This window comes from Hirundo rustica, chromosome 22, assembly GCF_015227805.2.
Source record: "Hirundo rustica isolate bHirRus1 chromosome 22, bHirRus1.pri.v3, whole genome shotgun sequence".
NCBI classification, from domain to species: Eukaryota; Metazoa; Chordata; class Aves; order Passeriformes; family Hirundinidae; genus Hirundo; species Hirundo rustica.
The window spans coordinates 6393466-6406097 of record NC_053471.1 but is presented as its reverse complement, the minus strand read 5'-3'; the positions used below and the strand labels follow the sequence as shown (position 1 = coordinate 6406097).

General features: G+C 58.7%; 1 protein-coding gene across 3 annotated transcripts in view; it reads left to right on the top strand.

Moving 5' to 3' along the window:
- SAMD11 (sterile alpha motif domain containing 11) overlaps positions 1–12632 on the top strand; it is an 82606-nt gene that overhangs the window by 49069 nt on the left and 20905 nt on the right. For all 3 annotated transcript variants that reach the window (XM_058423308.1, XM_058423310.1, XM_058423309.1), the window contains 2 exons: positions 3566–3658; positions 10290–10454. In XM_058423308.1, the coding sequence (XP_058279291.1) occupies positions 3566–3658; positions 10290–10454 (258 nt within the window). The remainder of the gene's footprint in view (positions 1–3565; positions 3659–10289; positions 10455–12632) is intronic.

The window sequence follows — 12632 nt, the reverse complement described above, 5'->3', positions numbered from 1 at the left end:
TGCAGGTGCCCGGGCTGAGCAGAATCTGCCTTGGGGCGTTGTGCCCACGGGCAGCAAGGCACCAAAGGCACAGCCCGGCTCTGGCAGGTGGTGAGACGGGCAGGAGCCGCTCTGCCAGCTCATCTGCAAAGCGTTTTTGGTGCTGCTGCTGCTGCTGCAGAGGCGGGGGAGATGGCAGTGCCCGCTCCCGTCTCCGGGGGCTCGCAGGGTGCAGGTGGAGATGCAGGGCTGGCCTGGGGCTGCAGGGCCCTCTGGAAGGGCTGGGTGGGCACAGGTGGAGATGCAGGGCTGGCCTGGGGCTGCAGGGCCCTCTGGAAGGGCTGGGTGGGTGCAGGTGGAGATGCAGGGCTGGCCTGGAGCTGCAGGGCTCTCTGGAAGGGCTGGGTGGGTGCAGGTGGAGATGCAGGGCTGGCCTGGGGCTGCAGGGCTCTCTGGAAGGGCTGGGTGCGTGCAGGTGGAGATGCAGGGCTGGCCTGGGGCTGCAGGGCTCTCTGGAAGGGCTGGGTGGGCACAGGTGGAGATGCAGGGCTGGCCTGGGGCTGCAGGGCTCTCTGGAAGGGCTGGGTGGGCGCAGGTGGAGATGCAGGGCTGGCCTGGGGCTGCAGGGCTCTCTGGAAGGGCTGGGTGGGCGCAGGTGGGGTGGCAGAGCTGCGCACTGAGCAGGTGAGGAGGAGAGGACGGGTGCTGTGAGGCCGTACCCCGGGAGCTGGCAGTTAATTGCGACCTGCCTCGTCTCTGCTCTCAGCTCAGGGAGCAAACGTGGGGTTTGAGTCCTTAAAACACCCAGGAAACTGGAGTTCAGTGCTGTGCTCTGCTCCTGGCTCAGCACGTTTGGGGTCGGTTGTTGTGACGATCTTTGTGCCGCTCTTTACTCCCCTTTCCTGGCTTGCTGCACCTCTGGTTTAGAGCCCGCACTGCTGGGGCCAGAGGCGTCTCTGCCACACTGCAGGGCTTTGCCTGAACAGAGGAAATTAGTAAAAAAAAAGAGGAAATGTTTCATTCTGAGATGTCACAGGAAAACTGCCGGGGGGCAGCCCAAATCCAGCCCCGGTGGGACTGGGGACGAGGGGGCTGGAGAGGCCGGGAGGATCCCTGGGGATAAATGTGGGATCTCTCCGGGGGGAATCTGCAGGATCCCGTCCCCCCCAGTGTCGGGTGTCACACCTGGCTGCTCCCCTGCGCCCTGCGGGGCTCCGCTCAGAATTCCTGCCTGGAACCAGGCCTGCCCTGGGCACCCGGCTGGGAGGGGAGGGGAGGGGGCTGCTGACCTGTGGGGGAACGGCTGGGAATGGCTGGGAATGGTATGGGAACGGCTGGGAACGGCTGGGAACGGCTGGGAATGGCTGGGAATGGCTGGGAATGGCTGGGAATGGCTGGGAACGGCTGGGAACGGCTGGGAATGGCTGGGAATGGCTGGGAATGGCTGGGAATGGTATGGGAATGGCTGGGAATGGCTGGGAATGGCTGGGAATGGCTGGGAATGGCTGGGAATGGCAGGGAATATCTGGGAATAGCTGTGAATATCTGGGAATGGCAGGGAATAGCAGGGAATATCTGGGAATAGCAGGGAATAGCAGGGAATTGTTGGGAATATCTGGGAATAGCAGGGAATATCTGGGAATGGCTGGGAATAGCAGGGAATATCTGGGAATAGCAGGGAATATCTGGGAATGGCTGGGAATAGCAGGGAATATCTGGGAATGGCTGGGAATATCTGGGAGTGGCTGGGAATATCTGGGAATAGCAGGGAATATCTGGGAATAGCAGGGCCCCGAGCGAGTGTCTGCCGGCAGATGGGCCCGGGGGAGGGATGAGCAGCGGGAGGGAAGCAGGGATGGGGGAACGAGGAGCTTGGCAGAGCTGTGAAAGCAAGGAATCTTCACCGCTCGCATTCCAAGTGCTGTCACACGGAGCCCGTGCTCCTGTCACCAGCTCTTTTCCATGGAGACTCCTCTGCCTCCCGCCCGGGCTGGGAGGGGCCAGCGGAGCAGCGGGGACTCGGGATGTGCCAAAGCCGCAAATCCGGGCCGGGAGCGGTCCCGAGGAGGAGCGGGATGCGGGAGCTCGGCCGGGGGCGCGGGGCGACGCTTCCAGGAAAATGATGGAGCGTTCCAGGGGAGGGAGCGCCGGGGGTGCTCCCTGCCCAGGTACCGCCCGGCCCGGGGGGCTGAGAGTGCTGCGGAGGGGTAAACTGAGGCAGGGGCAGTGAGAACGTTGCGGCACCTGGCTGTGAGGCGCCGAGAGAGCTCCCGGCGCTGTCGCCGCCGCTCCTGTCCTTCCCCGCCTCTCCCCGGTTCCCTCCGCCCGTCCTGGGCTCTGCGCTGTGCCCGCCCCCCGTGCCAGCCGCGCTCAGGGCTTTGGGGTCGGGCCGATTTTGGAGGCAGCCCCTGCTCTGTGCAGCCCTGAAGTGCCCCGGAGCCGAGGCACCTGCCGGGGCTGCTCCGCTCAGCCCTGGGCTCTGACCCCCGGTAAGCCCGGCCCGGGCTGCTCGGCTGCGTTCCGAGGGATGGGGAGTGATGCTGAGTGCGGGGGACAGTCGCTGGGCTGGAAACGTCCCCTGGAACAGCGATAATGTCGTTGTTGTTACAAACAGGACCGAGGGGGGTTGTAACCTTCCTTAACCCCCGCGTTCCGGGCAGATTGCAGCAGCCGGGCTGTGCTTGGGCTCACAGGCAGATCCAGTCCGTCCTCACTCAAATCTGCTGCTTGTTTGTGAGGGTTTGGGTTTTTAAATTTATTTTTTTCCCCTTTTTTTTTAAGATGCTGCATCTTTAACAAGCCCTTGATAGATGAGAATGTGATGCTCGCAGTGACAAACAGGCTCTTCCTTCCTGCCCATATGCACCATCATGCTTTCAGTTTCCCCAGCGTTATTAGGGGAGGATATTGATTCGAAATCTGCTCGGGGACGCTGTAATTGTGTATTAGAGATTTGGTGTTGCTTCGGAGGGCTGCAGTAATGCAAAAGGCTTGAGTGTTTCCGTGCAATCCAGAGGGGGAAGATTGCTGAGGACCTTGAGGTTTTGAAGGAGGAGGGGGGAGGGAGGGGGAGAGACTGAGAGAGAGAGAGACAGAGACAGAGATACTGTGGTAGGAAGATTCAGAGATCTGTTGTGCTTTTTTTTTTTTTCTTTTTCTTTTTTTTTCCCTGTGTTGTTTTTTTCCAACCCTTCCTCTCCCCCAGTTGCTTTGCATCAGGGCATGAAAGGAGTGGAAACACCGGGGGGACAAAAGGCACCAGAGCAAATGATGAAACTCAGTAAGGAAATCAACTGGATTCAGAATTTATGGCTGGAAAACGTTGCATTGATCAGAGTATGAATAGTCATTATGTGCTTTTGGGCTGCGTGATTAGGAAAGCAGATCAAGGCTCTCAAGATGATGATTTCTCTTTTTACTTTCATTTTTTTCTCTCTCTCTCTGCTCGTAATATCAGTGTGTGTGTGTGTGTGTGTGTGTCTGCGTGTGCGAGAGAGCAGCAAAATACCAAAAGTGTCTCTGGTCGCTCCTGCAAAGAGGAAAGTGCAGCCTTCTCTGACACTCAGCTTTCTCATCTCTCTCCCAGATGAAATTTTAGGCAAGAGAAGAGTATGTTCTCCCAACAGCAGCAGTGAGTGTCCTTTAGAGAGCAAGAAAGCCCGAAGTGAGTCCCCGAAGGGTAAGTGCTGCTTCTCCCTCCCCCATCCCCTTCCCCTTTCTTCTCCTTTCCCCTGAGTGGAACTTAATTGAAATTAAGGAGGGAGGGCTGTGGGCTGGGAGCTGTGTCTGGCACTGGGGGTGCAGGAGGAGGCGACCAGGGCTCTGTTTTTCCTTTATCTCCTCGGAGGGAGCCTGGCAGGGCGAGAGAGGGATTGCCTCTTAATTACAGTAATTGCTTGATGATTAAAAAAAAAAAAAAAAAACAAAAACAAACCAAAACCAAAACAAAGCAGGCTGCAGCCTTCGAGGTGGATTTTTGGGGTGTTCCTACTCTTTTTTTTTTTTTTCAGGCAGAATGTCTTGATTACACGTTTAATATGAAAGGTACACACGGGCTTATCGTGCTGGCATCTGCTCCTTTAAAGGGAAAAAAAGGAGCCTGTCAGGGAGAATGGGGCTGCTGAGTTTTCTCTTATGCATTTATGGCACCGTTCCTATAGAGATGGAATCTGCAGAAGGTTTCTCTGGTTAGGGTTCGGTTTGTTGGGGTTTTCTTGGTGGTTTTTTGTTGTTGTTGTTTGTTTTGGGGTTTTTTGGTTTTTTTTTTTTTAATCTCTCGGTTTGCCTTCCAGTCCTTTCCTGTAAACACGATTTTTAAACTTTCTTTACGACCTGCAAAGTGGGATGGGTAATGGAGCCTGCAGTTAATGAGTTTGTCTCCAGGTTGAGTAAATGAGGTTTTGCAGCCCTTTACTTAAAGGCTTTGTTGTTAATATCAGACTAATCAGCTGTCAGTAATACCCACCTCCATCCCCGTGCTTAAACCTGCGCCCTGGCCACTGAAAATAAAAACCCAGAGCAGAGCAGAGTGTGAGGCTGGGTCCTGCTCCATGGGCTTGGGGTCGATCCCCATGTCCAGGGAATGTCGGGGGGCACTGTGAGCAGTTTGTCCTGGCCCAAACCACATCCTTCATACCCTGCGTGGTGAGGATGCACTGCGGGCGCCTCTGCTGCACCCTCCTCGCACAGAACGTTCCTCTTTCTTCCCTGCCTGTGCCCAGATGTTGATCCGAAGGCAGAATTCTCTGGGAGGATGCTGAGTGCTGGTGTCACTCTCTGGAAAATACCAAATCCTCTCTTGGATGTAACCCTTCGCTGCCCGTGAACTCTTTCGTAACAGCAGAAATGCCTCAGATTTCACTGGGAGCGCTTTCAGCTGCTCCTCTTGATGTTTTCCTTGATTTTTTTTCCCGTCTGCTCTATCCCTGCTATCCCTGAGATGTTTCTGGTGGCTGTGCAGGTGAGTTCCAGATCTGTTTATGAATCCTTCCGTGGGTTCATGAGCAGATTTGTTCCATCGAGCGTGAGGCTCCCGGGACACATTGCAGATTTTGCTGTCCCTGCTGAGGCCGTGCCCCTCGTAATTCCCAGTCTGTGACTGAGAACTGGAGCAGACCCTGTGTGGCCTGGCTGGGAATGGGCTGAACTTCAACCAGGCCACGTGAAACCAGGGGGTTGCCTTTGGATTCATCCAAAAAAAAGTGCCGGAGCTGGCACAGGTGGATGGTTTTGGTATGGGAGCATCGGGGTCAAGTGATCTCATTCTGTTCAGGGTGAGGAGCCCTTGGCTCTGCAGGAAGCACTCAGGATCCAAATCCTGCTCCTTGGCTCCTGGAGTTTCAGGGATCACCCCAGCTTTTTAACAGAGGGGCTCCCAGGAAGCCCTGAATAAAGCAAAGTTTCATTTTCTACTCCCGCATAGAGGGGAGACAGAATGGAAATTCGGAGCTGGGGCTTTTGCCGATGTCCCACTGTTTTTTATTAAATCCTTTGGGAGCCCCTGTTCCCTCCAGAGCTGTGCAGGAATTTTAGGCCAGGCTGTGCTGATGCTGGAATTCCACTGGAATAGTGAGGGGCTGAGGTCTCTGTGCTTTGGAGCTGTTTTTGCTGTGAAAAGGGGGTGACAGGGGTGGCACAAGGTTTGTGTCCTAACCCTCAGCAGAGCGGGGAGCTCCCATCCTGCTGTGATCCAGCAGCATCCCTGTGCCGTGGGGAGAACACAACCCCTGTGTTCCCAGCTCTGCCTGGAAACAGAAACCTTGTGTGGCAATGCATTCCCAGAGGGATGGGCCCTGCTGGCTGCTCCCCTGGGCTTTGGGAGCTGCTGCTGCAGCTTTGGTGCACCCACCTGGGGATTTGGGAGCGGGAAGAGGGGCGAGGACTGCCTGGAATTCAGGATCCCATCAGCCCCACGTGTCCTGCCGGGCTGCAGCATCTCCTGGGACCCCTTCTCCTGCAGCCTGGTGGTCCCGTGCCTCATGTGGGTGCTGCTCCTGCGCCTCCTGCATCCCCGGGGTGGTGTCGGGCTCCAGGCAGGATCTGCCCCTCTGCAAACCCAGGCAGGATCTGCTCCTCTCCATCCCACACTGACCCAGGCAGGATCTGCTCCTTTCCATCCCACACTGACCCAGGCAGGATCTGCTCCTCTCCATCCCACACCGGCCCTGGGAGCAGCTCTGGCTTGGGCACAGCTGGTCTGGGTCTGGAGGAGCCTCTGGAAGAGGAGCCTTTGGGAGAGGAGCCTTTGGGAGAGGAGCCCTTGGGAGAGGAGCCTTTGGGAGATGTTTAGGACAAGGAGCCCTTGGGAGAGGAGCCCTTGGGAGAGGAGCCCTTGGGAGAGGAGCCTTTGGGAGATCTTTAGGACGAGGAGCCTCTGGACGAGGAGCAGTGGCCCCGTGGCTCAGCTCCCGCTGCCGTGGCCGCTCCTGCCAGGGCGAGGGGAGCAGAGGCAGCCAAGGAAACCACCGCCGCTCCCTGCCTGAGCGAAAAAACACCTGTAGGGCTGGGAAGGCTTGCAGGGGGAAGCAGCCTCCTTCCCTTCCCTTCCCTTCCCTTCCCTTCCCTTCCCTTCCCTTCCCTTCCCTTCCCTTCCCTTCCCTTCCCTTCCCTTCCCTTCCCTTCCCTTCCCTTCCCTTCCCTTCCCTTCCCTTCCCTTCCCTTCCCTTCCCTTCCCTTCCCTTCCCTTCCCTTCCCTTCCCTTCCCTTCCCTTCCCTCCCTCCCCTCCCCTCCCCTCCCCTCCCCTCCCCTCCCCTCCCCTCCCCTCCCCTCCCCTCCCCTCTCGGCGGGCTCTCCGCCGATCCAAGGCTGCCCGTGTCAAACGGAGCAGAACGCTCCTGGGCACATGGCAGCGCCAGGGAGCCGGGCTGTGCCGGCAGCGCCCCGGGAGACGATTCCCCGCTGAAAGCCTCGCTCCTGCGGGGCTGGAGAGCTCCTTCCCACCGCCTCCAGACGCGGAATGCGGCCGGAGGGCGGCGGAAAGGGAAAATCGGGGAGAGCGTTCCGGTTCCCGGCGGAGCGGCTGAAAAATCCGTCTGGTAGGGAGGCTGGGGGAGGTTGGAAAGCGGCTGGATGGAGAGCTGGAAAACACACGTAGGGAACAGCCCGGGGCTCGGCCCTGCGCTGGGGATGAGCTCACAGCTGCTGCTGCTGCTGCTGCTGCCGAGCTCCTCTCTGGGCCATTGGAACCACCCCAAATCCTGCCTGTGCCTGTGCTGAGCAGTTCAGATCCAGCCCGTGTCCCTTTGTCCCTCTCCTTTGGGGGACATCCCGGTGCTGGTGGCTTTGGCAGCTGTCCATTGGGCCACGGGAGGAGAGGGTTTGGTTCTTGCTGGCAGCGTCGCTGCCCCCACGGCCAGGCTGCTGAACCTGGGAAGGAGGAGAACCCCTAAAGCTGCTGGGCCCTGGCCCGGGTTCACTGCAGGTCCTGGGGCTGAACAAAGGGAACCTTGGCCTGTCGTGGGTTTGTTTGCAGGACAGGAGGGCAGGATGGACAGGCTGGGTGCTCCTGTCTTGTCTGGCATTGCCTGGAGAGGACGAACCCGAGAAAATGTCCTGGGGGGGCTGTGAGATGTCCTTGGCTCTGTGCAGAACCCGAGGGCCGTGCCAGCAGGAGCCTGCGGAGGGTGGGAGGTGGCAGAGCGGGGCTGGGGTGCCCAGGGGGATGTGCTGGGCGTGCAGAGGGCCCAGCAGATGCCTGGCGTGGCTCTGCCTCCCCAGGCCTGTGCCAGAGTCCATTTCACACCTGGCGGCTGCAGGAGATTTGGCGAGATCAGTCTCCCGCATTACCCCTGGTAATGACAAAAGCAGACAGCAAAGCTCCAGCAAAGCTGGAATTACTGCTGGCTGAGTCATGTGAAATCTTCCAAGTTTTAAGCGTGGAAATCCAGCCTTTCCCTGGATTCCTCCTTGCTCTTAGCCTCCCCTCGCCACCCCCATTCTCCCTCCCCTCCTTGCACCTGAAATCTGCTCTGCGGCTGATCCGATAGAGTTTATGGTAATTAAGTGTTATTAAATCCCCTCCCCCCTCCCTTTTTTTGCTCTAATGACACAGCTGTGGGGAAAAAAGAAAAAAAAATCGGTGTTTTTCTAAATCAGGTCTGTGGCTTTGCTCCTTAGACCTTTGGGTAAGAGCATCAGGAGGGAACTGAAACCGTGAGCTGCTGCATCCCTGGAGGAGGAGGAGGAGGAGGGAATCCTCCCTGGTGGGGAGGAGACCTGGAAGGGAATTCTGCCCTCTGCTCCCTCCCCTGGTGCTTCCATTGTTTGGGGTGGGACTGAGGGGCAGCACGGCTGTTCCCAGAGCAGCCCCTGCCTCTGGGGCCTGGATTTTGGGGCTGGGGGACGCAGGGCAGAGTGGGAGCCTCCCAGAGCAGCCCCTGAGCGCGGGATGTGCACGGCAGCAGATGTGTGTCACTGGGACAGCCCTGGCTGGGCTGGAGCTCAGCTGGAATCCTTTCCCTTTGGGGCCTGGACGCAGCTCTTTGGGGCTGAAACGTTGTGCAGCTCAGACTCTACCATTACTATTGTTATTATTAACATTAACGTTATTTATCGTGATCATAATTACCATAATTATTGTCGTTATTGTTGTTACTATCATTATCGTTACCCATCATTCATTGCTATTTATTTTCACATCCTATTTGATTATTGTTTTATTATTATTGGGATGATGAGATGACGATGATGTTGATGATGATGATGAGATGATGATGACGATATGATGATGATGAGATGATGATGATGAAGATGTTCCCCCCCTGTATTTTGGGGAGGGGGTGTTGGTGTCCCTGACCCCCTGTGGAAGCTGCATCCCCGAAGGCCGAGCCCCGTGTGCCGGGCTGTGCCGTGGGTTTGGTGTCACACAGAGCAGCTCCAGCCCCGGAGCTGCCCCATTTCCCAGCCCCGCGGTGTCGGGGCCGTCCCTGCCCGCCCCACGCCCACCTCTCCCGGCGGGACCCCTCCTCTCACCGTGCCCGAGACCCGCAGCGTGCCGGGTGCCACGGCGGTGGCTCTGTCCTGCCCCGCTCCCGGGGCCGCTCCTGTCCCTCCCCAGCACCGCGGAGGGTCCGAGCTGTGATCGTGCCTCCCCTCCGCCCGCCCAGGCTGGGAGTTCCTCTCCGCTAATGAAAAGGCTTTGCCTGTGGGAAAGATCCGAGATAAAATAGTGTTGGAGCAGCCAAGGCGGAGAGCAGTAATTACTGAGAGCTGTGCTTACAGTAAACACAAAACCCCTGCGGTTTCCTCTGCTGCCAGCCAGCCCGGGGTCCCTCCTGCCCCGCGCCCGGAGCTGCAGACATTCCGGGAACGGGATGGGGAGGGGACGCGGGGCACCTCAGGGCGCTTGGGCACCACAGGTGGGGAGCAGCCTGCGCTGAGATGTCCCTCTGAGGGCTGGGCAGGTGTCAGCGCTGTCCCTGGGGTGTGTCACATTGTCCCTGGGGTGTGTCACCATCCCTTGGGGTGTGTCACCATCCCCTGGGGTCTGTCACACTGTCCCTGGGGTGTCACACTGTCCCTGGGGTGTCACACTGTCCCTGGGGTGTGTCACCATCCCCTGGGGTGTCACACTGTCCCTGGGGTATGTCACATTGTCCCCAGGGGTGTGTCACACTGTCCCTGGGGTATGTCACATTGTCCCCAGGGGTGTGTCACACTGTCCCTGGGGTGTCACACTGTCCCTGGGGTGTGTCACATTGTCCCCAGGGGTGTGTCACACTGTCCCTGGGGTGTGTCACCATCCCCTGGGGTATGTCACACTCTCCCTGGGGTGTCACACTGTCCCTGGGGTGTGTCACCATCCCCTGGGGTGTGTCACACTGTCCCTGGGGTGTCACACTGTCCCTGGGGTGTGTCACATTGTCCCCAGGGGTGTGTCACATTGACCCTGGGGTGTGTCACCATCCCCTGGGATGTGTCAGCACAACACAGAGCTGTGGGAATTGGCGCTGATGTCCGTTTACCCCTTTCCTCTGTCTTTCACAAAGCAAGGCAAGTTCACAGAATCACGGAATCACCAGGCTGGAAGAGACCTCCAGGATCATCGAATCCAGCCCAGCCCCAACACCTCAACCAAACCCTGGCACCCAGTGCCACATCCAGGCTTTGTCTGAACTCACCCAGGGGTGGTGACTGCACCACCTCCCTGGGCAGATCATCCCAGGACTTTAGCACCCTTTCTGGGAAACACTTTTCCCTGACATCCAGCCTGTATTTCCCTTGGCACAGCCTGAGGCTCTGTGCCCTCGTCCTGCCAACGCTGCCTGGGGAAGGAGGCCGGCCCCGCTGACGCCGCGCTTTGTTCCCGCAGAGAACTCGCAGACGGCGGTGCTGGAGGAGGCCGTGGCGCAGATGACCCCGGAGGAGCACTACAGGCGCATGATGTCGGCCCTCAACGAGCACGGCGCCTTCGAGGAGCAGCAGCAGCAGCGCCTCTACCAGCTGGCCAACAGCATGGCAGTGCCCAGCCACGGAGGTAGGGCTGCCACGGGCCCTGGAGTCGTTTGGGGTGGGTTTGGGAGATGTTCCTGAGCCCTGGAGTCGTTTGGGGTGGGTTTGGGAGAGGTTCCTGAGCCCTGGAGTCATTTGGGATGGGTTTGGGAGATGTTCCTGAGCCCTGGAGTCATTTGGGATGGGTCTGGGAGATATCCTCAAGCTCTGGACTCAACTGGGAGATGTCCCTGAGCCCTGGAGTCATTTCAGATGGGTCTGGGGGCTGTCCCCGAGCCCTGTGTGCACTGAGGGCTGGACAGGCTGCAGTGCTGGGTGTCTGTCGTGCCCTGGGTCCCCGTGGTGCTGCAGGGGTTCCTGCAGAGCCTTTCTCCATCTCTGTGGAGGAACGTCCCCTCGGCCACGGGGAAGTGCTGATTCCTCCATGGCCATCCCTGGGGATGGGATGGGCTTTTCCTGCCTGGAATGGAGCACACCAAGGCTCTGTGCCTTGCAGGGGAAATGAGGGGGCCCTTCTCTTGTCTCAGGAGTTTGTGTCCATCTGGATTTTGGGAATCTCTGAAGTGAGGTTTTGTGGTGTGGAGCACAGGGGGGAGGCGCTGGCAGTGCCAGACACCCCTGGCATTTCGGGATGGGAGTGCTGAGGTGATGCTGCTGCCTTCTCCTGGGGCTGGAGCGGTGTCTGGGGGTCCTGCAGGGACGAGATCAGCCCCTCACGGACTGAGGGGTGGCTGGAAGGTTTTCCCAGGGTTTGGGAGGGAGCTGGCTGGATCCAGCACGTCCTGGGCTGTGCCTAAAGGGGCACCAGGGTCACGAGCGTCCCTGCACAGGTGCAGCGTCCCTGCACAGGTCCCTGCTCCTCCCCTGCCCTCAGGTGAGCAGAACCTGCTGGCACTGCAGAGCCGTGCCCGGGTCCTGTCCTGCAGGGACACAACTCAGCAGGATCAGGCAAAGCCAGGGCCTGGCAGAGCTGCTGCTGCTGATCCTGAGGGGCAGAGCCATGCCAGCGTCTGTCCCTGTCCCTGTCCCTGTCCCTGCCTGGCTGAGGAGCACGGGCAGCCTCAGCAGAGCATCAGCCAGAGCTGCAGGAGAATCTCTGGCCGGGAGTGTAAATCCCCAGGGCTCCTTGTTAGGTTAATGAAGAGGCTGTCTTCTTTTCCACTCTGTTTGATTTGATTGGCTTCTCTGGGGGCAGCAAGGCGATTGCTGTGGAGGAAGGATTTGCTTATCAGCAAAGGCCCGGCACAAACCTGCCCCAGCCCGGGGCGGTGCCAGGCGCTGCAGAGCCCCTGCAACCTCAGCTCCTGGCGGAGGGGCGCAGCTGAGAGTGCCACAGCGACCTGCGGGGACGGGGCGTGACAAAAGGGTGGCACCGGAACGTGCTGGAGCCCACGGGCATGGCCCGGGGCTGTGACACCGCTGGACACAGGGACGCGTCCGTCCCACCAGTGTGCGCTGGGGCACAGCCGCGTCACCCCCTTGCCCCAGATAACGAGGGGAGCTCGTTACCTCGAGAGCCCCGCGTGTGTTTATGGTGACCGTTCAAGTGTCTCGTCAGCCTTGGTTGGGGTTCTGGGTGGGCAGGGGCAGAAGGAGCCTGCACAGCCAGCCCCGCCCGGGGAACACTGACAAGACAAAACTTGGGGTATTTTTGGATCGGCTCCACACCACAGGGCTCTGGTTGGGATATAAATTATTAGTGCCAGTACAAAGCGCAGTTTATCTGCGGGCTCACATGGAGGCACCAATAACATTAATAATTAAAAAAATGTTAATAATTTAGATTTTTTTTTTAATTGCTTTTCAGCCCCCCCCCCCCCACCCCCCTCGCCCCCCTCCCTCCTCCGCCCCCGTTCTCCCAGTGGCATTCATCCCACATTCTGAATTCAGTCTGTCTCCGTGCCTGGAACCTCCATCCGCCAGCGTCCCACTGTCAATCAATCTGATTTCCCAACTGTCAGAGTGCAGGATTGTAAATAACAGATCCTCGGGGGGGGTCCGGGCGGCGGGGAGGGGAGGAGGGGGCCGGGGAGGGGGCTGCGCGCGGGGGTTGTTGCGGTCACCCAGGATCAATGCGGCTCCTGCAGCTGGCTGCACGCCAGCCTTCTAAATTACAGCCGCCGTGGCAATCAGGAGTGACCCGGCTTTTTCAGATAATTAATTTATAAACATTGGAAGGCTGCACGGTCTCCCTGGCTCGGAG